Genomic DNA, 24286 nt, shown 5'->3' with positions numbered 1-24286 from the left:
TAAAGTTTGTTAGTTTGAATATGACTAATTCAACTGCCTGAATTAATGCAAAGTTAAGGTATGATGCAAATTAGGGACATTAGGCATTATTGGGAATAATAGTAACTAAACAATATTGCTGTTAGTGAGTGGCTAAGTGAATTAAAAGGAAGCTTTGAAAAGGGAAAATCTGCCGCTATTAACAATATGGATGAATTATTTTTGATACCATTACTCACCAAGAGTTTTGAAGTTTTGATATGTTTTTGAATATCATCACAGTGCTCCAAACAGATCAGGATAATGCTAAGCCACTTTCTCTGCACACACCCAGGTATTTCTGTTACCTTTTTTTGCAATAACAAAACTGTTTGTTATTGTTATTGATACAGTGACACAGGCAGAATAGATAGCATGCATTTGAGGACAAACGTTTATTTTTATCATCTAATACTTGAGACTTGACTAAAACTTGTGAACGTATGATAACTAAATTAATAAAAGCTGTGACCAGTCGGTATTTTAGCTAAGCTAGCTAATGGTAATGAAAACACTGGCCCTTCAATCACAATCTGATTATAATCAGTAGAATCATAATTCAACAGAAATTAAACATTCACGGAAAAGACAAGGGGAAAAAAGAGATGAGATGTTGTTTCTTCTGTTTACCATCTAGTTTTAAGCAATAAAAACAAAGTCAAAAGCAAAACCTTGTGGCACGAATTGGGGTGGAGCTGACATTTTCAAATACCAAATTATTTGCACAGCATGTTAAGCTGCTTATATCCTCGCTGGCAGGCATGAAGATGAAGCAAAGTGTTCACAGATGCTGAAAGCAAATCTCAGTGCCGGTTTACCTCTGCCATGTTGCATTGTTTGTCACCTTGTGGCACCAGTGTGGCTGACACACTTTTCCCTCATACTTTGGCCTATTTTTCAAAACTCTCTTCTGCAGTAATCCAAAAATAGATAAGTCATTTAGCTCCTGTCTCTGATTGTGACATGAAATTACAGTTGCATTAGCCTCACAATTACTTCCCTGAAGACATGATTACATTATCACAGGGAGCATATAACCACTGAATAGACCCTGTTGTAAATTTGAATAACCGCAGTAAGACTCGATTTCCTCTTGGCTTCTGATTCCTTGGCAACGTTTCTGCATGTTGCATCATCAGAGATTTACTTACTGTCAAAGGGCAGACTAGCAAACTGGAAAATGCAGAGATGAAGGGGAAGAAGAGTCTGTGCTCGTTTAAATTAACTTTAATCTCATGAGTGTAGTGAGCTGAAAAGTAAAAGTCAGGAAAATGCATGCTGGGAGTTTTATATCCCTCTAAAGAGCTTAAAAATCTCCCTTAGTGTCAGAAGCTTAACATCTAGAAAGCTTCAAGTCTGCATCTCTGCAGTTTGATGCATCACAAATGTGCTTCCACCCATTTTGTTTAGTGCCTGATTTGGTAATGAGCAGCATCAGGAGAATTAACCCGTTAGATGTTTTTCTTAGTCGCACCACTTGTAGAATCCTCCCAAAAAACATCAAAAATAGTCAATACTCTTTCTTTATGCCTTTATAATTATAATATTAACAGAATGTATTGTTAGAATTACAAAAAATTATAGGCTCCAGTATTTAAAGATATTTTCCAGGATTATTAGTAGAAAATGGGGTATTGTTTTGAAGATACTTTATGCTTTTTAAGTTGCCTTTCTGTAGCCTCTAGTTACACCAGCAGAACTCATATTTCTATGGCCCATATTCATAATGTTGGCTTGTGTTTGTAGCAGTTTGTCTACAAACAAATTCTACATGCAATATATGTGAAGGCACAAGAAATAAAACCCAGTGACCTATTTTGTGGATTATTGGTTGGGTTGCCTGTTTGAGGCGTTAAATAATCATTTATCATTTCAGTGGAGTTAAATCTAATCAATGGTGATGGCTACACCTCACTTGATGCACTTTCCAGTTGCATATCAATAGTAAGGATGAAGAATATTTTTTTCCACCAAAAAAAAAAAAGAAAAGTCTGAAATGGGGAAAAAACCCTGAAGAAAGAAGAAATTTGAATAAAACCTCTCACCTGGTGCACACTGTCCAACTCCATCATTCTTTTTTCTTTCTTTCTGTCCTTTCTTTCGGCTGCATACATTGGTTTTGAGTCGCAAATCCCAGCAGGCATTAGGAATCTCATGTAAAATTACACAACCTTGAAATAAGTAGAATTTTAATTTGAAAAAACAAGGTTTAGTTTGAAAGGCCTTGTCTGGTGACACTACTTGTGTATCCTTTACGAATGTGTGCAAAACTTTGTCGATATTCCACTAATGTCGAAGCCCCCCCCCACCCCCCCACCCCCACAATTTAGCAACTGCTGTGTTTCCACAGCATAAGAAACGCAGTTAAGATCACTCATGAATAAGCTTGTTCTCGCGATAAGTCTTTAAAAAACTTGCAGTGCATCCTCCGTCAGTAGTAACATCCGGTCGTTGATCACATGACTCAAAAAAAGTGTTGCCATGAGTTTTTTTTTTTTTTTTTTTTTCAAAATTTGTGGAATTACATGGTCAAAGGAAATGCAGCTAAAGATAATTTAAAATCTGTGGGTTTGACACGGAATTGAATTTTGGAATATTGGTGCTTTTATTTTGAACAGCACTTGTTCGCTTTACTTTGAAAAATAAATGTTGATTCTCTTGTTGAATCTTTAATGTAGACCCATTAGGGTCTACATTAGTGCCTGATTTCTACATTAAAGGGTATAAGGGCTTTGAAACCTACTTCCAACCAATGTAAAACTGAATCTTTTCTTATCTGCTAGTCCCTATCAGTTTATCCTGTTTTCAAGCATTACAACTTAAAACACAACGCTCAGTAGCACATTTTATATCACCACTTAGTGCGCTAACATCAGGAGGAATGTAATGTGATCCTTATGTGGAGGATTCCCTGGACTGATGTTTGGTACGTGATAAGAGTCATGTAAGGCCTGGCTGCTTGTTAACCTCACTGCTGTGATTCAAATGGTCACCAAACGCAGGCAGAAGGGTGACTGAACGTGAGTCAGCATCCAGTCACATTAAGCAAGTTGGGGGGAAAAATCTGAAGTGTGTATGTATGCGTGCGTGCACGCTTGTCTTTGTGGCGAACCTAATTTGAACATGGCTGCAGAGTTATCTGGAGTATGCGCACGCATGTGTGCTCGTTCTTGCTGTAGAACAATGAAGAGGCACAGATAAGAAAGCGGAACAAGGAGACTCGTTCCTTGTTTTCTGGCAGGCAAAGTTACACATCGTTTGACAAACCGCTGCTGTACAGCACGTTTCAGGCTGATCACTTTTAATCACTCGATAGGTAATGCAACCTTTATAAATGTAAATTTGATTGAAGCTTTTAATTATTTAGCTATGACATGTTCAGTTACATTCACTCCCAAATGATTTGGTTTAAATTTGAAGAAAAAGACAGCTCTACCTTTGATTGGATCCTGCGCTTCTGAAGCAAAGTAGGATGAAAAGATGTGAACCAAGCTCTGCTTTAAACTGCAGACTACATTCTTCCCCATCTGGATGTTGCAAACCACAAGCTGTTCCGTGACCTTCTTCAGGTTTTGACCTCTTAAACAGCTATACCACAAAGATTACTTAATCACTGAGCAATCTGCATAGGCTATAAACCCGTGACAGCATGAGTCACGGTCATCTTAAATCCAATAAAATCTCTATGGTTTTCCCAAGTATCACTTGACTTAAGGTGAGTCACAATTTCTTGTGTGAACTCAGTCACAGAAGAGGTCGTACTCTTGGTAGCCTGACCTGAGCAGTGAAGAAATATGAAAGAAAAATAGGCTCATCTGAAAAACTTAGGTAATCCCATGAACTGAGCAGGCCCATCACATTGACTGATTCATGTCTGGCCCTTGTGCTGATGAGTTAGACAAGTGAATATGGGATGTTTTTCCACTGTTCTTTTCAACAGTGATCCTCAGTTTCCTATATTTTTCCTTTGTAACAAAGCAGTTCCTTTTTTGCAACACATTTTCTAAGCAGGTTTTCATCTGTTTTGGACGATATAATCATAGGTCCTTTTTATGTTTCAGGAAAGGCAGAAAAACAGTGAAGCTATAAAATTATATCCCTATTCCCATTGACAACAAGACCACGCCTCCTACGTGCATTAATATTTTTTTCTGATTTGTAGTAATAAGGACATTTCAGAACGTTTTTATTTTTTGTGATGCACCAAGAAATCAACGCAATTCTCAGCAGCTCTGACGGCTGGAAACTCAAAACGTTCCATCTTTTTCAGGTCAGTGAAAGCACCATAACAGGTCTCACTGATGTTAACACTGTTTGTTATGGAGGTACTTAACAAGTGAAATGAAAAAGACTCAACGTTAACTATTTTCACTGTCGTGTGTTTAAAAAGAAAGACAAAGACAGAAAGAGTGAGAAAGAACAAGACTTCAGCAGATAACAGGAAGGCTGAACAGATACGGCAACTTTGGCAGGACTGTGGGACAAAAAATGAGCTATTTTCCTCTATTATTTTACTTATTTTCTGTCAGAAAAGTAAAATAAGAATCAACAAACCAATAATATGTTTGTAGGCCTGTCACAATAAGTAATAAATCAATTAATCACATGATAAATTAGAACAAGTTAAATAATTTTCATTTGCATGATTTGTTCTCTTTCTACCAAAAACTGGATGATAAAAGTCTTCAAACTGATGTTTTGGTCTTAACTACCTTTTTTTTTGTTGTGAAGGACAGTTTTGTTTAAAGAGACGTCATAATTCATTTTATTTGTTTTTTTCTGTTGTTTATTTTGCATATTTAAAATGTCTTCAAGTACCAGTGTTAAATGTTCACTGAAATTTAAAGAAAGTTTATTAATCTTTGAGAATGTGTTCTTGCATTATTATGCCTTGACCGTTATAGTTCTTGAAAGTTGTCTCAATGCAATAATGCTATTGTTTATCGCGATAACTTCTGGGGTCAATTTATTGTCCAGTAAAATTTGTTATCGTTTGTCTGATTCCAGAGAGTGATCTGATTTCTTTTTAATTCACAATGCATTACTTTTATGGAAAGTTTACTAAATCCAAGGATGGATTGTTGTAAAGATTATACTTTCTGTTTTGCTACACCGTCATAATAGAGTTTATTTCTTTGGTGGCGAAAGACGAGGTCAAAAGAAATGCAATATTTGGAGGAAATGACAGCAGACATCTAAACAGCCTTCACATTTTCTTGTTTAAAAATGTAACTAATGTGTCTAAAAACACAATAATTGTCTCCACACAATATGTAAAGTGGAAAAACTACATTAAACATTGAAGCACACCTAAGGATGTTTTATGGTACAATTTCTTGAACTACTTCAGCACGTTTTCCCATTGTTAGGTTTTCTATAAAGAGTTAGCCTCCTGTGCCTGTACTGTTGACAAAAGAGCTTATTTCAGGTTCAGTGCCTGGAAGCCAGTGGGGAGCGAAGGCTGCGTATGGCTATGGAGGATTTTGACTCATTATCTGTAAATACACTAATTCAGCCACACGGCGTTGCATCACATCCATTTTGTGCCAGAGAGGTAACTAGAACTCTAAAACACATGATTAATAAAATCTTAGTGATCTTTTTTTTTTTTTTTTGCATAAAAAAATAATACATTCTGTACTTTTAAATTCGCTCTTGTTTCTTTGTCCTCATCTCTTCCAGAATCTCTCTGTGTCGGTGTCTCGGTTAAACATTTACACAGCGCATGCATGATTGTTGGTGTGTGTTTGTTTTGAGACATCTGTGAATGTGCTCAGTACGATGTTCGTGCCCATTTCTGTGTGGTGTGTCAGCCTGGTGTCCGTGACTGTGTAGTTTCATTACGCCTCAAACCTGTGGTTAGAGAACTCTCAGGGAGGAGAGCACAAGGTCTAATTATCCTGACCAAACATGCACACGCCCACGCACACACGCGCACCCACCCCTGCAAACGCAGAGGCACACACATACTAACTCCAAATGCATGATCCGTCATCTGTCACTAAGAGGTGAAACCCTTTGTCCTGAAGGCAGAAATAACCCTCAGAAATATTGTGGACCAGTAGGGTGTGATTTCTTGGCTGCTTATGTCATTCTCTGTGTTTCAGAGTGTGTTGAAGGAAAAATAGCGGGGGAAAAAAAGACAGGATATTTTACCCCTACCTTATCGTTTTCATTAACCTGTGCAGTTCAGCTCAGGTTTGGTGTTGAGCCTGATTGGAGCGTGGCTAGTTGAAAGATTGTGTTGTTGATTCGTTGTGTTGGATAAAACCATTTGGGTAACTCAAGGAAGGTTTGTAGTAAAAAAAGAAAATGGAAAACAGGAGAACAGGAATCATTTTCTGACTGAAAGTTTTCATTAGTCCGGTTTCTGCAAAGCGAGTCTCGTGCATGTGCCCCTAAATGTCAAAGTATTCAGCAAGTCTCCCACTGCTAGTTATTGAATCTGGAGTATAGCAAGTATATTTCACAACACATTTAAGATAGTAAAATCCTTGCAATTTTTTATTTACACTACAGGATATATCAAGCACACCCAAATGTTTTGGGTAGTGTGTTTAAGCTTCAGAACCTCTGTTTACTTCTGCTGCCTGCTGCTGCCAGGTGCTTCGCTCCAACCCCTCCTCCACCTTGGCAGCTGAATTACAGTGAATCCCCAGTCCCAATATTTACAAAGTCACCTACTAGCAGATTTGTCTGTAGAGCACATCTAAATTATTTGGAAAAAAAAAATGCAGTTTTGGAAGCTGAGATACCTCGATGCTATCTGACATCAGTGCACTTTGCAAAGCAGCCAATCCAAGAGCGCCATTCTTTTTTTGGCGCTGATTGACTGCAAGAGCAGAAATAAGGAACAAGGTAGCTACTGTGGTGTTGCCAAGACTGTTTCTACTGCACATAATAATGCATATTCTATGAACTATAAAATGGGCAATAATAAGTGTTTTTAGAGAAGGTCTCAAGGATTCACAGATTGTTGCTATTCGGGCAGCTGTGCTCCCTAATCCTTAAAGGCGCAGCGTTATGTAAAATTGACATTTCTGAGTTTTACATCTTTGTTATAATGTTATTCCCTCAGCAACATAGTACCTGGAGTGTTTCTTTGATTCTTTGATGTATGTTTAGGAAATCCTTCAATCTCCATGGTAACCAATCAACTTGACAAAAACACCTGGTTGAACATAGCGTCTCCTTCAAAGTGCAACTCCTCCTCGAAGCTGCAGTTTCCAAGTTTCTGAGCTTCTGCCTCACAGAGATGCCTCCCCAACAATGTCACCCCTCAGCTCCTTCAGACTAGCCAACAGCATTTAGCAAACACCTGGTGGACTACCCACCAGGTGGTCCACCAGGTGGGTGGACCTGGTGGACCACCTGCATACCTGGCATCAGATGGGTAGTTCATTATACAAGCTACTTCTCAGTGAATCGCTGGTAAAAACGCTGTTAAAGGGTTGGTAGAGAAGTGATGTTATGTGTGTTTCAAAAAGAGCAGGAGTTTTTAGAGACAGTGGCCCAATTTCAAGATGTAAAATCAAGAAATAAAATTTATTTTAAGTCACACACACATACCCCCCCCTCCTCCCCCCACATATATATACGTATATATATATATATAGATATAGATATATATATATCTATATCTATATATAGATATATACTGTATATCTATCTATATATATATAAATAGATAGATATATATAGATAAATAAATATATATACATATATACAGTATATATGCTGCAACTGGACAAATAGATGTTTAAAAATTTGTCTAAAAATCTTCAGAAAATGAAGGAACTGATTCTAAAGGAACCCAACACAGTTCAGACAAATTTGAGCTGGAAAATAGAGATAACTGGTTTCCGAACATAATAATCTTGACCCAGAACGGGATGGTACGACACAGATGGGAAGTTTTGACATCACTAGCACTGCTTTTTGTTTTTAGGCCAGCTGCCTTATAGAAATGTAGCAGCCTAAAAACACAGTTAGAGCTGTGAGACCCGTTTCAGTGCCAGTACAAATCAGTACTTCCTGACCATCCAAAATACCATTATCCTGCATATCGATTGCCTTAAAGCAAAGAAAAAAACAAAACATGTTACTCCTATAACCACCACATCAGAAAGTTATGGCAATGACACCAATCTGACCAAATGATTGTTGTTTGCGTTTTACAGTTGTTGTTTCACTTAGTTGTGGGATCTTTAATATTGTTTTGGTTCAGCCAAAAGTTGTTGCTGAGCTATAATGCTACATTTATTCAGTGGCTCCCACAAAGAAAACAAACTGTAAAGACATGTTGTTGCACACTGCACACTGACTTTGCATGCAATTTCTAAATCAGTGCATGTTTGAGAGTGCCTGTGTTTTGCTGGCTTGCATGTAAAAAGATAATTGGCAGCCACAAGCCAGGGAGCGCACACATGACATTCTGAGAGACTGCAAGTTTTGTGTTTAAATTTTGCTTGGAGGTCTTGCAGCAAATATATCATTTAAAAAACCTTTTGAACATTTGGAGGTATGCATTGTGGCAGAAAGAAATTAAGAGTAAGGAAGGCAGAGAAGGAATATAACAAAGCCAGAGTCCCGTAATGTGGTGTGTGTGTGTGTCTGTGTGCTTGTAAGTGTAGCTTTGTTTTGAGAGCTATTTTTAAGAGGCAGCATAGTAAGTTGTGGTAACCAAATAAAATCACATGAGCTTTTTGGCTGACTCAATGTTTCCACTGTGAAAAGAGCGACACAAGAAGAAGAGCAAGAAGGCAAGCTGTGAAAGTTAGGATTTACTGCAATGGAGATTTGTCCTCCTCTGCTGAAATTCAGAAATAAAAGGTTATAATTAACCATTTAGCAAGCAATATTATGTGAAGCAATGAAGAATTTATTGCATTAAAGATTTTGTACAGAAAGAAACCCCAAATCATGCATTAAATCCCAAATCTATATAAATACAAAGCAAACGAGCGAGCCCATCAGGACTATAATAAGTCAATATAGTATGTACTATAGACTTTAATAAGTTTATATTGATTATTGTTTTGGCAAGTGATTAAATGATTATGTTTCATTTGGTTTTTCTCTGAAGTCAGAGCTTTGAAATGGGAAACATGTCACACCCTAGCTCGGATCGTTCTAGTTACGAGTCAGAAATACTACTTATTGTTCATTGTTATGGTGCTTACTCCTACTAGCAGTACAAACCAATGTCAATGTATTTCTTTCAATTTTGTGTGTTAAAAAATGAAAAGAAACATGTTCAAAGATAGGTATTTTTTTTTAGGGCTGACCATACATTTCAGTGGATAGTCATTATTTTAACACATCAGTATCGGTCTGATAAATAAAACTGGGCCGATATTACCAACCAATGTTTATTTACATCCAGTTGCTGTTTGTTTCTGGAGGATGAGGGGAGGAGGCTGGTCATGTGGTATTTGTTTAGTCATGTGACAGTGATAGTGGAGCTGCTTCAAGAGTTTATCTGAAGTGGAGAAGCAGTGGCGAAGTCAGCAATGTGGTAGTTTGTTTGTTTTTCCCAAAGTGTCAAAAGAGTAGGATGTATGTTTGTATATATATCAAGTAGAGTACATTTCAAAAAGAAAGTGTCTGAGCACTGAGCCTAGGGGTACGCCACTGGAAAGACAACAGGACAAAGATGTTTGTTCTTGCTTTGACACCTTGAAATAATATACAAGTTTTAACCAATAGGGAGGCATGCCAGTTTACTCCATCCTCTAACATAGAGATAGTTAGTTATAATTGCTAACAGTGGCGAAGCAACAGTAAGGTCCAGGAAGATTAGACCCTTTTCCTTGTGGTGCACCTTTTCGCCCCGTCATAAAACAGATTAAAACATGGACGTTAGCCACTCTTGCACGTTAGGAAACTTAAATAGTCAGCTGTTGGTGTTTTTATGTGCAAGTGTTTATAATGTGTTTCTATAGTCTCTTAAGTTATGTCCCTGGAGATCGTTTTTGTTGCATGTTTTGGCTTGAAATCCCACACTCAGCCTGCAGTTTGTCAGCTGAGCAGCACATCTGTTTCTAGTTGTGGTGAAAATCCAACCCTTCACTCTGACTGTGATGTATTACCATTTATCAAGATAACTCATCAGCCCTATTGTTAGCTATAGTGTATGATTTGTATCCTCAGCTCTCCAGACATCACAGTTTTTATTTGGATTAAAGCACAAGATTAAAAAATAAGGATTTGTTTCTAATAAATTTGCGTCTAATCTTTATTCCGACCTTAGCAGTACATTTTCTGTTTTTACATTTGATTCTAAGATGCAGGAGTAACATTAAATCAATATTTTTCAATTGCTAATAGCTAATCTATTTGTGTTCAGAAAGCTAAAACAAAACTGAGAATTTGAACACTTTTTAGCTGAAATAATTATGTTATCAGTTACAGTACATGGGCAGTTGACCAGGGTGGCATTAGAAAGGGGGTGCACAAGCACATGATTAAAAAAATACAAATGATCAGTTCCACCTTGAAAAAGTTTTTTTTTTAATTGCTTTTGCATGTGAGTTGGAGCCTCCTGTTTGCTACTGAAAAGCAATCTGAGGTTGTATTGCACTGCATCATACAGCACCTCCAAATTTGAAAGATTTCTCCATTTTGATTGGCTGGGGTATGGATGGGCTTGCTCAGGGTGCCGTTTATGCAAGAACCACAGGAAAGAAAAGAAGACGTCATTTAAGTAATGAAGGTTAAAAATAATATACAATACAACTTTGGAGCGAAGAGTGGGGCCACAAAGTCTCCATAACAACTATTAGGTGCTCTCTGCATCCCAGCTGATTATAGAGTAGGCAGCCAGAGAAAAATCAATTTCTGCCCAACCACCACAGATGCAACAAGTGGTGTTTGCTAATTGTAGTTGGGACTAACTGTAACTGTTTTTTTTTTCAGCAGAGCTAAGATTGCGGATGATTTGTTGATAATTTCACTTTTAGGTATTGTGGCATGATGCTGTGGGCTTTTTGTCTCCAAAAGATCACCAGAAAATTTTTATTATGCCTTCTAATATAACTCCAAGAGCTTTAAAGAAAGACATTTCTGGAATAATTATTCAACATCAGTCTGCTGGTTAACTATGCTGCCCTACACATTTAAAAATAAGAAAAGTATGTCATTGAATGCAAAATTAGTCTTTATCTTGACAAAACAACTGACTAAGATATGAACTGTTTTCCAGGAAATTGCCTACCACATAACAAAATGAAGGAGTTCAAGATATAGAAATGTAATGTTCCAATAGATTTAGAACGACACATCGTAAAGTAAAGTAGCAGTCATGCAGTATTGAAACAAGGTTTCAGTATTCTGCAATTCAACCGTCTTTAGTGTCAAGTCATTGCTGTGGTCGATGAGGTGAAGAACGGGTTCCAAAAACTCTGCCAAGAAAACCCGCAAGCCTTGTTTATGTCTTCCACAGTGGATTTCGTGATAGATAAGTCATTTTGCAACGATTAACACTGCTGCAAGCTAATTACCTGTAATGACAATATTGTTAGAGTTTCCAATACAACTTTCGGTATTTACACACCGCAAGATTTTTTTTTTCTTGTAGTAAAACTGAAACTTTTGATAATAAACAGAAAGCCGTGTTTTCTCTCCCCAATCAAAGGTAGCCCTCTTTTTTTAAAAGACTTGTGTGCAGAGGCTGACTTAATAAGTGTTCACTCAAGCTTCTGCTCTGACAGAAATTCTCATGTATGAAGATGGCAGGCATTATGGTTGCAGAAATGAAATAAAATTGCTAAAATAAACTCCAATCAAGTTAAAACTTTACTCTTCCTTTTTCTGCCAAAAACAACAGGTCTAGTTGGTCAGCTGGGGACAAGTCAGCATTAAAGTACTGAGTCTGTGTCTGTAGTTGGGTATTTGCTCCCATGGTGTTCCCTTAAATGTTGACTTGAAAGATTTGAAGGTTCCCTAAGGCGATGATATGAAGGAAAATATACCCTGAAGGAAGGAAAAGTATCACATGTCCAGTCAAAATAAAGTGCTTGTCCAGATGTGCTTCATTTCTTCATCTATGGTGGGCAGTCCTACACAGTAAAACTGAGTTTGGGGTGATATTTACGGATGATGGGCACATAGTCCAGAACAAGAAAGTTTCTATTTCTGCACTTTGCTTCTGTGCTACCATTGTTATTGATTGAACTGAAGAAGCTGCTAAGCCCAATTTTATGTTTCTCCCTACTTACTCAGATATCCAACCTATTCAGTTAAATAACCTATCAAACAAAGATCAGCTTTGTTCAGCCAGAGGGAAGCATTTCCCCTTAAAAAACCAAGATGGGTCAAAACCAGCCAATATGCGGCATTTGGACCTTTGCTGCTTGTCAGTGGCGGGGCGTTGAGTGCTTCAGCTCTTCTCTGTACTTAGCTACAGAGCAAGAGAGCCACTCTTGCTGCTCTTAGCAGTAAAGTCAATTTTACTATCTTCACATACCAGGTATCTCAAGAGAATTTGGAAATTAAGATTGCCCTCTTGATTTTTATATTATCGCTTGAGGTGCGTAGCGTTCGCTGCAGTTCCTGCTTTAAACAGTGGATGTTGCTGCAAATGAAATCTGCTTGTGTTCCACAATTGGTAGTGAAAGAACTGATAGAAAAAACCATTACTAGTATTATGTAAATATCTACTGATTCAGCTACAAAACTTGTCCTTTCAATGTTAATTTTAGGTATTTTTAGAATCATATGTCATGTTTTGTGAAACAGTCTGTTGATTTGCAACTATGCACATGCATGTGAAAACAGAAGTAGCCTACTTCCAGACCTTTTGTGCTCTTCCTGCTAGGCAAGCACCACTTGCACTGCTTGTTGGCTGCTAAGCTGTAACTATGCTTTTACTCATCAGATGTGTGTGGAGAGAATTTGGCCATGACTAACTACCTCTTTGAAGAAGTAGTCAGCTGTGCCTACGATTGAGGCGCAGTTGGCTTGATGTAGTTCTTGTTTTTTTTAGCTCATCAAACTTGCTAGTATCTATCAAGTGTGGCAATTGAAGGAATTTGCCACAAGAATCAGTATGCTCAACCATCCACGAACAGTGTGGGAGGATTGTGCGCTGCTCACAGAATACGTACAGTGTGTCAGAGCATTTAGTACCTTAATTGGGAGCACATTGACATGTGACAAAAGAACACTGGAAACAAATCTACACTGTCCCAATTGCAGTAAAACTACTCTAGTCACTATATGACGTAGGTAACGAATGAATTCAACACTGTTTTATACCTGAACATTTATACCTGAAGAGCTAAGTGCACAATGCAAAGTTTTGTGGCACAACTTTAAAATGTGACATCAAAACAAAGCAGAATGAACTTCCCGTTATCACTAACTTTAAGTTCCTGTGATAACTGGAAGTTCACTTTCTCAGGCAGCTGCAGGAGAACATCAAAGTTTCTCAGGCAGCTGCAGTAGTGGGAAAACGGTGGGCTGCACCAAAACTATATGTCAGCAGCTGTTTTTCCATCAGTGTTTTTGTATGCATGTTTGGAAGTATTACATCAGAAAAGGTTGATGGAAAGAGCAACATTTGAAGTAACTTTCTCAATGCTTCAAAAAAAAAGGATTTTGGAAAAAAACAAACACTTTTTTTCTGTTTTTCAGAAAACAGCTCTTTTCTGAAAAAGAGCTGTTAAACACATTCGCTGAATAATTTCCAACGCAGCAAACACTCCAGTCCACAAGTGGGTCCGTGCCTTACGAGAGGCACGAAACTCAGAAACGTTTCGAGATCTAAACCTCCAGTATGGATGGGAAGGGTCACTCCATTTTTCTGGGATGGATGGTCCATGCTATGCTAGCTTGCAACCTCCACATCTTGTTTATTTCAGTAGCGCCAACATCTGATGAAATCATGCTTTGTGTAGCCTGGTTGATTTGCTCCAAACCTGTAGATGGAAACGCCCTAATTCACATTTTCTCTTTTTCCTTTCCTTTTTTGTGACATTTTAAAAGTCCACTCAAAATTTGCACAACAATTGGACAGAAACATAGCTAGTGAACACATCTTTCAACAGCAATGAGATGCATAGTGTACTTATCCTAATTAGTCACCTGAGACACAGTCAAGCCAAATGTAAACATCATTGGTACTGTAGAAAAATCAGCTAACGTCCAAATGCCCTCCTGTACGAGTCCAAACTTGCACATTGTTTGAGATACAAGTCTGAAGAAGGTTCATTGATGAGAGGATTTTCCCAACAGCTGCACATGCTGCATTGAGTCATATCAAAAACATACCAAATAGTGACCAGGATATGTACCAAAAATCTTTATTAACATTGTCTGTTTTGCCATTTGTACTGCAAAACAAAAGTTTTTTATTTCTCTATTTATTGCTATTACATCATAGGGTAATTATGTAATGGTATGTAAAATATGTACAGAGATAAAGTGTACTTCAGTTTCTTGGAATCATAACAATTGTGACAGACTGCTTCCACCTTTATGTTCCTGTCAGAGTCCATTTGCATAAAGTTTTGCCTTCCCCAAGTCTCATAATTCAGAAACATGTTTTGACAAAGTCTACTTCACTGTTATACTTTGGACATCTTTTACAAACCCAAATCGGCGGAAATGGATTTAATGCAAATGATTGGAAAGACAGAGTCTAGTGCTAAAACTGAAGCTATTGTTTGCTCAGTAGCTGTATTTTATGTTTCCACCACTGGAGGCAGTGTCTCTATAACTGGTAAACTGGTTCAGGGCCAGAAGAAAGAAAGAACCATGTTCTCAGGAAGGTTTATGGAGACTGCCCATCAAAATGTTCCACCACACACACACACACAACACTGTGTTTAACTCCAGTTTTCAGATATTAGCTGATCATGACTGTGGAGTATCCATGTTGATTATACCAACGTTAATAAATTCAGATATCCAGAAATTAATTGTGAGATTTGTGTAGCTTAACTGTCTCTCAGAGAACATATTCTCTACAAATAATCAAAATAAAACTGATAAATCTTCACACACTAACTGGACATTTAAAGTGGTTAAAATAAGTGGTTCTACCACTTTGCTTGTCAAAACCCAAGGCGGTTGCTTTATTGCACCAGTAAAGAAATGTTTGTAGTACCAGTCCAGGTTAGGCATGCCCAGTACTTTGATGGAAAAAAAAAAATCATATTCCTTAAACTAAATCAGAAAAAATTGCTTCACTTAAAAACGGTACAAGATTCCCTCTGTATAGAAGTCAAAGATACAGATTTGTCTTTGATTTGTCACTCATCTTTATAATAATACGTTTGAATGCAAAGCTGGTTCTTTGTCAGTCAGGAGCACTTTCTTTATTTAAGTTTACTTAGTCATCTGTGAGCAGTGTGTTTGACTTGGATCCAAGTGAGAAGTGAAATTAGAACCAGACCGTGTTTCAAATGTAGGGTTAAATAGTCTTCCCCTCACCTGTTTCCTCTGCTGGCAATAAGCTTTTCTGTGGTTTCTGGCTCACCACACCGGCTTTGATATGCCTCTCTTACTTTCATCCGAAAAGATCCTGTTTTTCAGAGTGAAGTCTTGCCCCGAGGCTGGAAATTTATTCTCTGCCAGCCATTGACTGGGTAGAATTGTAAAGTCCTTCCGGACAGGCCGCATTTTGTCGGCTGAATGCCAACTTAGGTTGTAAGGCTTGAAATGGGGATAGAAAAAAACTGGGTACAGCTGCTTCAAAAAAAAAAAAAAAAACTTCTTACATTACTGTAAATGACCTTGTTGCAGCAAAAAAAAAAGGTTTTCCTGAAGTTGTATCTATTAGAATGAGAAAAACAGTGTGAGTTTATCTAAGGCAGTGTCACCTTAGAGGTACAGCGTAGGCTTAGCTTTTTACTGTCATTCCTTCAAAGTGGTTTTGTGAGTCAGCTAAAAGTCCATTAACCCTAAAGAGACAGCTTTGAAAAGGAAAGCAATTCTTACTTTCAGAAGTCCACTGACATATTAGCAAAGCTATTTGTTTGCACTAAACCACCAAAGTGGTAATAAATCAAAACTGGAAATATCTGTTTCCAGTTGGTGAAATTAAAACTATCCTGTACTTTGCATGGTGGATATCCTCTTTTTTATCAACAGGAACCATACTGTTTCTGAAAAATGTTTGATAGAAATCCTCCCGGTGTGTATAAACCCAGAAGAAATTTTTATTTCTCTTATTACTCAGGCAGATCTGTTGTAATGGAGAATCTGCTGCTGAGCGATGAACCAAGTCCAAAGCACAGAGCTGTCAACAAGCAGCAATAGAAAGAAAAAAAAAAAACTGTTTGGGTCTTAATACAGCCAAGTTTCTGTGAATCACCATAGAGGGGTTGCGGAGCAGTCGGGGGAAAACAAGTGGGAAACACTTTGTGAGTAAAATGTTCACTAACAGCCCCAAAATAAAGAACAATAGCACATGATTTTAAGTTAATTGTTTGAACAAATGTTTTAAGAGTGAATTGCTGAGAAGAGCTGCCTAATATAGAACGATCTGATGTGAAACTTCAATAAATATTGAGTTTAAAATCTCTCATTTCTGTTTTTGCCGCTCATAGAGCTTCTGTTCAATCCAGTAGAAAAGCAGTAGAGATATTTATTTTCTTTCCTCAGCAGCCTCCGAACTGCTGATGTCAATTTGGAAACTCAGACGTTCATTTTTTTTCTGTTTTCTAAAGTCATTTTCCGGATAGACATCGGCTTTTCTCCTAAATGAACTGTAATCTCTCAACATGTCTTATCAGTATTTTCTTAGCTTTGTTTATTTATTGCCATTCACAGTAACTACTTGTCATCAGAGGCTGCCAATAGTTCTTCACCCAGGTGTTCCTGCACCTTTTAGCACGACGACTCCTCATCACGGGAACACTGATTTGCCATTCGTGTAACACAAAACTCCAGGTTGCAACATGAGAAGTTTATTATTTCCACTTGCCAAAACTAACAGAAACAATAAATGCATATCTAGATGATTCACCCCTTTTACATGTTGACGACATGGGGCCCCCAATAGGGCGTATGCCTTCCACTTTTAAGAATCACAACATGATTTGGCCCACTTGTTGTGCATGTAGCGTGCTATTAAAGCGTGACAGTGTTGTTTCCTTTCATTTTCAGTTTCCGAAGCAGACTGCAGTAGTCCTGACAAACATGCCTCTGGAAGCAATCCAAGTTAGAACAATATGTGTGCCTCTTAGCAATATGTTTCAGTTGTACTTTTATATCCGTCCCAATGTTCCTCTTGTTAAAACTGATGTGATAGCAAGAAATAGCAGGAAATACGTTTTTTTCCCATTCCAAGTAAAGTGCCAAGTCTTTAAAGGACAAGTCCAAGTCAAGTCTCAATCTATATCCAACTTAAGCTTCATTTCTTAAAGTGTAACAAAGTTTCAGCAAAGTGGGCGGAGCCGGTAGATAACCGATAGAACCATTCAACTGCTTATGCACCGTTTGACCAAAAGGAGCCAGCACTGAGACGGTTTTAGGTGAGATAATGTGGAACAAATTTACTCGAAAATGTCCAAATTTGAACAGAAATATAGATTTTGGGAGTTTATCATCAAAAAAAAAAAAAGTGGAGAGCGCAAGAGTATAATGGAAACTTAAATTGAATCCATGACAAAGGGTTTATTTGGTAAGAAGCATTATTTAAATAACAGCATACAGTACATAAAGTAAAGGGAGAGGGTGTCTGAGAAAGATTAGTAGCCTTCATACAAACCTAAGCTATAAAAGCTGGAAAACAAACACACGTTTTAATGCACACGTGTGCATTAAAACGTGTGTTGGCACCTGGAGAGTCAAAGGTAAAGAGAGAGCTGCGGCAGGATGTTTGACGTCTATACTTACCTGCTTCCTGTAGATGTAAACATGCAGAACATATGTCCTTTTGATTTTTTTTATGCCACAGTCAGTCCTGAATTGTTCACTTGAACATCTGATGTTTAGGACTGTACACTCAGAACTTTTCATGGCTGATCAAATGTCTTAATGTGAGCCTGAGGATTTTTTTTATTGATAGAACAGAATGTCCTTTGAAATGATGTGGTCAGGCAGTGTGTGAATTGAGTCAAATAAATAACATGTAATAATAGAAAAAAGACAATCTTTGACGCTTTGGGGATCGTCTTCGGCCCTCTTAGCCTTATACATCTGAGCAGCTGTTTGGACGTTGACCTAATATTTTGGCGGTGGCACTAATAATGTGTTTGTGGTTTCTTTTTGTGCCAATAATTAACATTGTTTGCGGAAAGAGTGGGTTTCTCATCTGTTTCGTACAGAGAAAATAGCAAAAGCACTAGCTTTAGACGCTGTTCACTTGCCTTCATCAAGATATAGGTATAATAAGCAGTGTAATAAAAGAGCTGGACAAAAATAGAGAGTTTCAAAGAAAAAAAAAAAAGAAGTTGTCTCATGTTTACCAAAAACATATTATTGACCCACAACACTTCAGGAAAGATTGTCTGTGGACTGGCAAAAGGAGGTTTTCCAACAGGACAATGATCCAAAGCACACCAGTAAGTGCACATCCCAGGGGGTAGAGAAAATTATTTTTTTTCAGAGCGGTCTAGTAAAAGTCTAGATTTAAATCCAACTGAGATGTTTATGCTCCAGAAACCTCAAATGTGGCTGAAATAAAATTATTCTGTTTAGAAGATGGAGCCAAAATTCCTCCACAGCAATGTGACGGATGGATTCCCACTTAACATTGGCTTGTTTTTGCAAAGCTTTTTTTCGCCTTTCTAAATGAAACGATAACTCCAAAAACACTTTCTGTACTCACTTTGGTTGTCTTTGTTAATAAACTTTATTTGAACATCTGAAATATGTAATTGTGACATAAAGCTCCATTTGTGCTGTCGGGAAAACGAACATTTCCATGACTGTGAGTACAGTTGTGTGAAAGACTAAGTGCACCCTTTCTGCTTCTGTTTGAGAGGGAAGTAGGTCCGGTTTCGCTGGAACATACTGGCATTGGATGTAAGCTGTCAAAATCATGTTTTAGAAGGATTTTTTACAATTTTACCAACGTCAAATATGAAAAATTGACAAGCGTTAAACTGCAATTTGTGCCTGCAGGGCTTATCAAGCTGAAAATCCTCCATTTCTCTCACTAATATAACGCGTCCTTTCTTGTGTTTTCTTTTGTAGAGGATGGCGAGAGGACACCAACGGAATATAGTCCCTCTAAACCTGATGCCGCACATCCAGCAGGAGCCTGTTGCCATGCTTTGTGTCTGCCTTCTGCTCCTCCTGGTCGGACGAATAATGTACATGCAAGGCAACACAAGCAGCCATGACCACTCTCAGGTTTAGCCTTAGGAAAACCCAGCAGACGTAGCATTCTTCTTGAGTATGTTTTGAACATATATCAAATCTTGACTCTTTTAAATATATATGATTTAATATGCCTGTTCCTTCCCCCTTTGAACTCTTCTCTTTTAGGAAGGAACTCTAAAATGTTTGATTTTCCCTAATGGCCTCCGAGTCTCCATCATTTTACCAAAGAGGCAAGATTTGCACTCCGTTTCTTGAACAGAGACAGTCATTTGACCTGAAAAAATATGCCTGTGGAAATTCAAACGTGCCTTGTACAGTTTGTTGTTTACTTTATTAAGATTGATTTAAGTTGTGTTTTGTTTTTACTATTGTACAGAGATTATGTGCTTCCTGAGCGACCACGGTCTGTGACCCAGATTTGTTCAAGTTTATGGGTCTAAAATGATTTTCTCTTATTTTCCGCCTGTCATGCCTTCAAAATATAAGTGCATTTACATTGTCATAATCTGTGTTCCCAAACTACGATCATTTTAAGGTTTTATTTCCACAAAATATGTTGTTCTATATCATCCTTTAAAACTGATGTAAACAAAACTGCATTTTTATCCAGAAAGAAGAAATATATTGTGATTGTCTCATAACATTGACTTTAAACGCGATGAAAAGTGTTTTACTGGTTGATCCGGACGGCTGTAAACCTTCTTAGAACTGTCATGCTGTTCAAATGATTTGGAAATGGGATTATGAGATGCAGCAATACGACGGCGCATTATGACGTTTGTAGATAGAATAAAATTAAGTAAATTTTTGCCAAAAAAATCTTCAAAAGTTTCTACAAAAAAAAACAAGAACATTTCTGATGTTGAAAAGTAAAAAAAAAAATAAAAAAAAATCTACACAAGAAATCTAGAAACATTTTGAGATTAATCACAGAATTTTTTTGCGAAAACTTGGAAATTTCTGAGTTTCAGAAGTCACAAATTTTCTATTTCAGAGTTCCTTTCTAGAACATTTCTGAGATTAGTTTGAAAATTTCAGCGTTTTGCCTAGCAAATGTTTCACTTTTTAAACTCTAAAATTTTCTTGATTTTGAATTTCTTGAATTTCTTGAATTTCTGAGATTAATCTCAAATATTCCAGGTGTTTTCTGGCACGTTTCAAATTGAGAAACTTCTTTATTTTTCTAAAAAATTTCTGAAATTGATGTTAACAATTCTTTTTTCGCAGAATTTCACACCCTCTTTTTCTACCCATTCCAGATTTTTTTTTTTCCCATCTGCAATGGGCCTCATATGCCATCGTACAGCAATAATTCTTTTTTAAAATATCCTCCAGTCTTCCATTTTTCTCGAATTCAGTTTTATTTTCAACATAACAAATGAAATACCCATTTTCCCATGCATTTCATGTCAGAAATACCTTAAAGAGCATTTTCTGATGTAGTTTCAGCACCAAATGTTTATTCATTACTTCATTCAAAAATGGCAATAAAAAACAATTCTGTATTCAGCATTAAAACAAAGGTTTTGCACCGTTTTAACTCAAACCTACTGCTCAGTCAGCCACTGGTTAAAGCAATAACTGTTACCTAACTAGCCCTACAAGCAGAGTGATGTTGATGAACAAAGTAACAATTTAAATCAAGTCAGTCATTAAAACTAGTCAGTAGTGTCATTTCTTGCTTTGCTGTTTATTAATCTATAAACTTTTCCATTGCTCTGCAATAAGTGATCAAATTTTACGGTCTTCCCTCATCTGGTTTTCTCGTTAGCAGCCAGGGTGAAAGTAACCAGCAGGTTTTGGTTTGTTGACAATTTTCCGTTTATTAGCACAGTGATTCAGACTGAGCCAAGTCTGCTCATGCCTGCCAGGTCATTAAACACTCGGAGAGGTTTCTGGATAGCATCCAGCCGTGGCTAAAACAGTGAAGGGATGGGTGGGGTTTTTGTTTTGGAATGATTGGCTATTAGTAACCAAACTAACAGAGAAAATACAATGGTGAAGATGAAAGAAACATTTAGATTTTAAGCTGTGCACATTAAAACTGTTCAACTGTTATGAAGAGAAAAAAAAGTTTTGAGTATTGTTATAAAATCTTCTTTTGGTGGAACAATAGTCTTTTCCATTTTGATTTTTAGAACTCTGCTTCAAAAGGCCCACAGCTGTTAATAGGCCTGGACCGGCCGGAACGTATAGTAAAGTTTTAGAAAGTCACAGTTTCAAAACTTTCTGCCGTAGACGGTTTTCCTGCTTTCCTTTTCTCCCCCATCCGTCATGTCTGTTCTTTTCTTTCCCACTTTTCTTAGTTTCCTCCCTGCTTTGTTTACTTCCTACTTTTCGTACCTTTCGTCCTGTCTGTATTTTCTTCGGTCCCTCTTTTGTTTTTTCCCGTCCGTTCTTCCGATGTTTCCTTCTTTTTTTTCCCCTGTTTTGTAGAACTAGAACTGAAGTAAATTAATCGTCAAATGTTATGTTTGTGAAAATTGGTCATAGATTCTAGAAGAATATTTCTAAATTGAGGACTGGCCAGTTCAGAGTCTGGACATGAAAAATGTGTAGAAACTGCACTTTTACGGACAAATTGGGCTACAAATTCAAACAGTCATGCTGCGGAAGCTATAAATCGTGCACAGTTTTTAAAATATTTGTGTAAATTAATGTGAATTTTATCGTATTTGTGGTAAAGTATCACACCACGAGACTCTCGTACCAGCTCAAGCCTAGTTGCTAATTTACCAACCGGTGATGCTAACAGGCTAGCTTCACCAGTTTCACATCCAGATAAAATAGTTTCCAGTACCTGCTACTGCATCTTTACTAAGTACTTCACAAAGTGACACATTTGAAGTAATAATGAAATTGCAGCTTACAAATTAAAATCAGCATGTTAGCTAATTTCCCCTAGCATCATTATCACAATCTGTGACACATACGTTTTGATGAAATAGTCTTCTGAATGCATAACGCTAAACAAAAGAGAGCAGTCAGTAATCATAGACAGCTATTAACATTGTTAAATATTAGTCCAAATGAATCTACGCTTCATGTCTCATATAGTTTTAACATCCATGTATCACACTAATTTCCTTTTTTTGTTATGTTGGAGAGACGCTTTCCATGTAACTATTCTGATTAGTTAAAGCGATGCCGTTGGTTTTTTCTTCCCCCCTTTAAAATGCACAAAGCTTGTCTTCCTTCCTCTTCACCAGTGTTTAGCTGCTTTGCTTCTCCTTCACTGTGACACTGAGAGCGCTGTGACTGCATGCTGATTTCTGATATTGTGCCATGTGAAACCTACAACCTCATTTTGAAATACTGTGTTACAGCCGGTGTGCGAGAGGAGAGCATTTCAGGGAGGAAACCGAGAGACGATTTACTGCTTTCTGAAACTGATATGGAAACCTTGTAATGAGCATATTGTTCGCATGTCTTCTGAAGGTGTTCGAGCACAGAAACGCTTCTGCTCGTGTTTGTTGTGTATGTGTGTGTGCGTATGTTTATGACACATTCAGGGTTTTAATGACTTGCATCAAGCACTGCTGGAATGACTGTGTCAAATTGTGTTGCCCATTTCGGTTTATTTGACTTTTGGACCATGTGAAAGCCACAACCTTTAGCAGATAGATAATTGTTGCTTGCTGTAATGCAGGAGGATGGCCTGTTATTTCATTGGAAACGTTAGACAGGTTAAACGCAGGAAACTTGTGGGACCCAGAGACACTGCAGCGCGCTGTGCTTTCGCTGAAAATGTTGTAAATGCTTCTATTGAACTTTAGATATACAGGAGCCAAAACAAAAAAATACAAAAACAAGAATGACTCCAGATGACCCAGTACAAGTGTAGCAACCAGTACGTTTTGTTTATATTGTAAACTATAACAAAAATTCAATTGCTTCCAATTTCTGTCCTGGAAACAATGCTTTTACAACTTTGTACATTAAAAGAAATGAATCATGTTGTATGATGTGATTTTTTTTAACAAATAAAAATGATTTTTTAAAATATCCTTTTTCTGTTCTGGTAATGATGTGCATGAAGTCTTCTTATGAGTCTAATCTCAAGAAACAACCTGGCAGACTACCATACGCTGCAATACGTGGAAGAACATACAGTCTTTAGTTGTCACTTGTGCAGAAACATTTGTAGTGTGAAAGTTTTGTCAATTAACAGTGTGTTTTACCCCCAACTATAATCATTTTCTCAGACTAACCTATTTAATTGACAAATCTCAATCAAAAAGTGTGATAAAAAGTCAACATCATGTGCAGGTGCATATCAAAGATTCAGTATCTTGTAGCTTTATTTAACCAGGAAGTGGTTAAAAATGACCAAATCATGCCTAAACAGAAAGCTAACAGGTTGAGTATGAGTCAGATAATCTGTCCAAAAAAAAACTGAGCTCCTCTGCCTTCTCCCAGTGCTACCTAGAAACAACCAATCAGATCCGAGAGGAGGGCCTTAGCGCTGTCAGTCATCTTCCATGTGGTGCTGCCCTTCTCCTCTTTGTTTTCCTTTGCTCGCTGAAGCTAGCAGATCCTGTTGTGAACGCTCAGGCTAGTTAGTATGGCCAAACGCCTTTCTTGTAATGGTAAGTTGTTTTTCCGCTATTTTGACTTTGAGAAGTGAGTACATGAGCTTGATGAACAGCACTAACACCCTCCTCCCTGCTCTGATTGATTGTTTTTGCCTGGGAGTGGTGCATTTCTTAACGCAGCAATAGCATCTCAGGGAGGAGGTGGATCTTTTCACAGTTTATCTGTCACCATGTCGACAGTTTTAACAAATACGTAAAATATTTCTTTCTTTATTTTAATAAAAGTTACATACTTTTACAAAAGTTACATGCTTTAATGTCCTTGTTTTTTAAAAAACTAAAAAAAAAACTGACTTTCAAAAAATAAATAGGAGTTGGTGAGTGAGTAATTACCAAACTCTTTTACTGTACTTTGAAGATATCAAGTTTTCAAACAAAAATATTAACCTACTGATTAA

General features: G+C 37.4%; 1 protein-coding gene across 4 annotated transcripts in view; it reads left to right on the top strand.

The window, feature by feature from the left end:
- The window catches only part of bcl2l11 (BCL2 like 11), a 33375-nt gene extending 10077 nt beyond the window's left edge, over window positions 1–23298 (top strand). For 3 of the 4 annotated variants that reach the window (XM_032552405.1, XM_032552404.1, XM_032552402.1), the window contains one exon: window positions 19165–23298. In XM_032552405.1, coding sequence (XP_032408296.1) covers window positions 19165–19329 — 165 coding nt within the window. In that variant the 3' untranslated portion in view covers window positions 19330–23298. The remainder of the gene's footprint in view (window positions 1–19164) is intronic. The other variant, XM_032552403.1, reaches the window with a different exon arrangement.
- Window positions 23299–24286: the final 988 nt, after the last annotated feature.

This window comes from Xiphophorus hellerii, chromosome 22, assembly GCF_003331165.1.
Source record: "Xiphophorus hellerii strain 12219 chromosome 22, Xiphophorus_hellerii-4.1, whole genome shotgun sequence".
Classification (NCBI taxonomy): Eukaryota; Metazoa; Chordata; class Actinopteri; order Cyprinodontiformes; family Poeciliidae; genus Xiphophorus; species Xiphophorus hellerii.
This window is presented reverse-complemented; position numbering and strand designations above follow the sequence as displayed.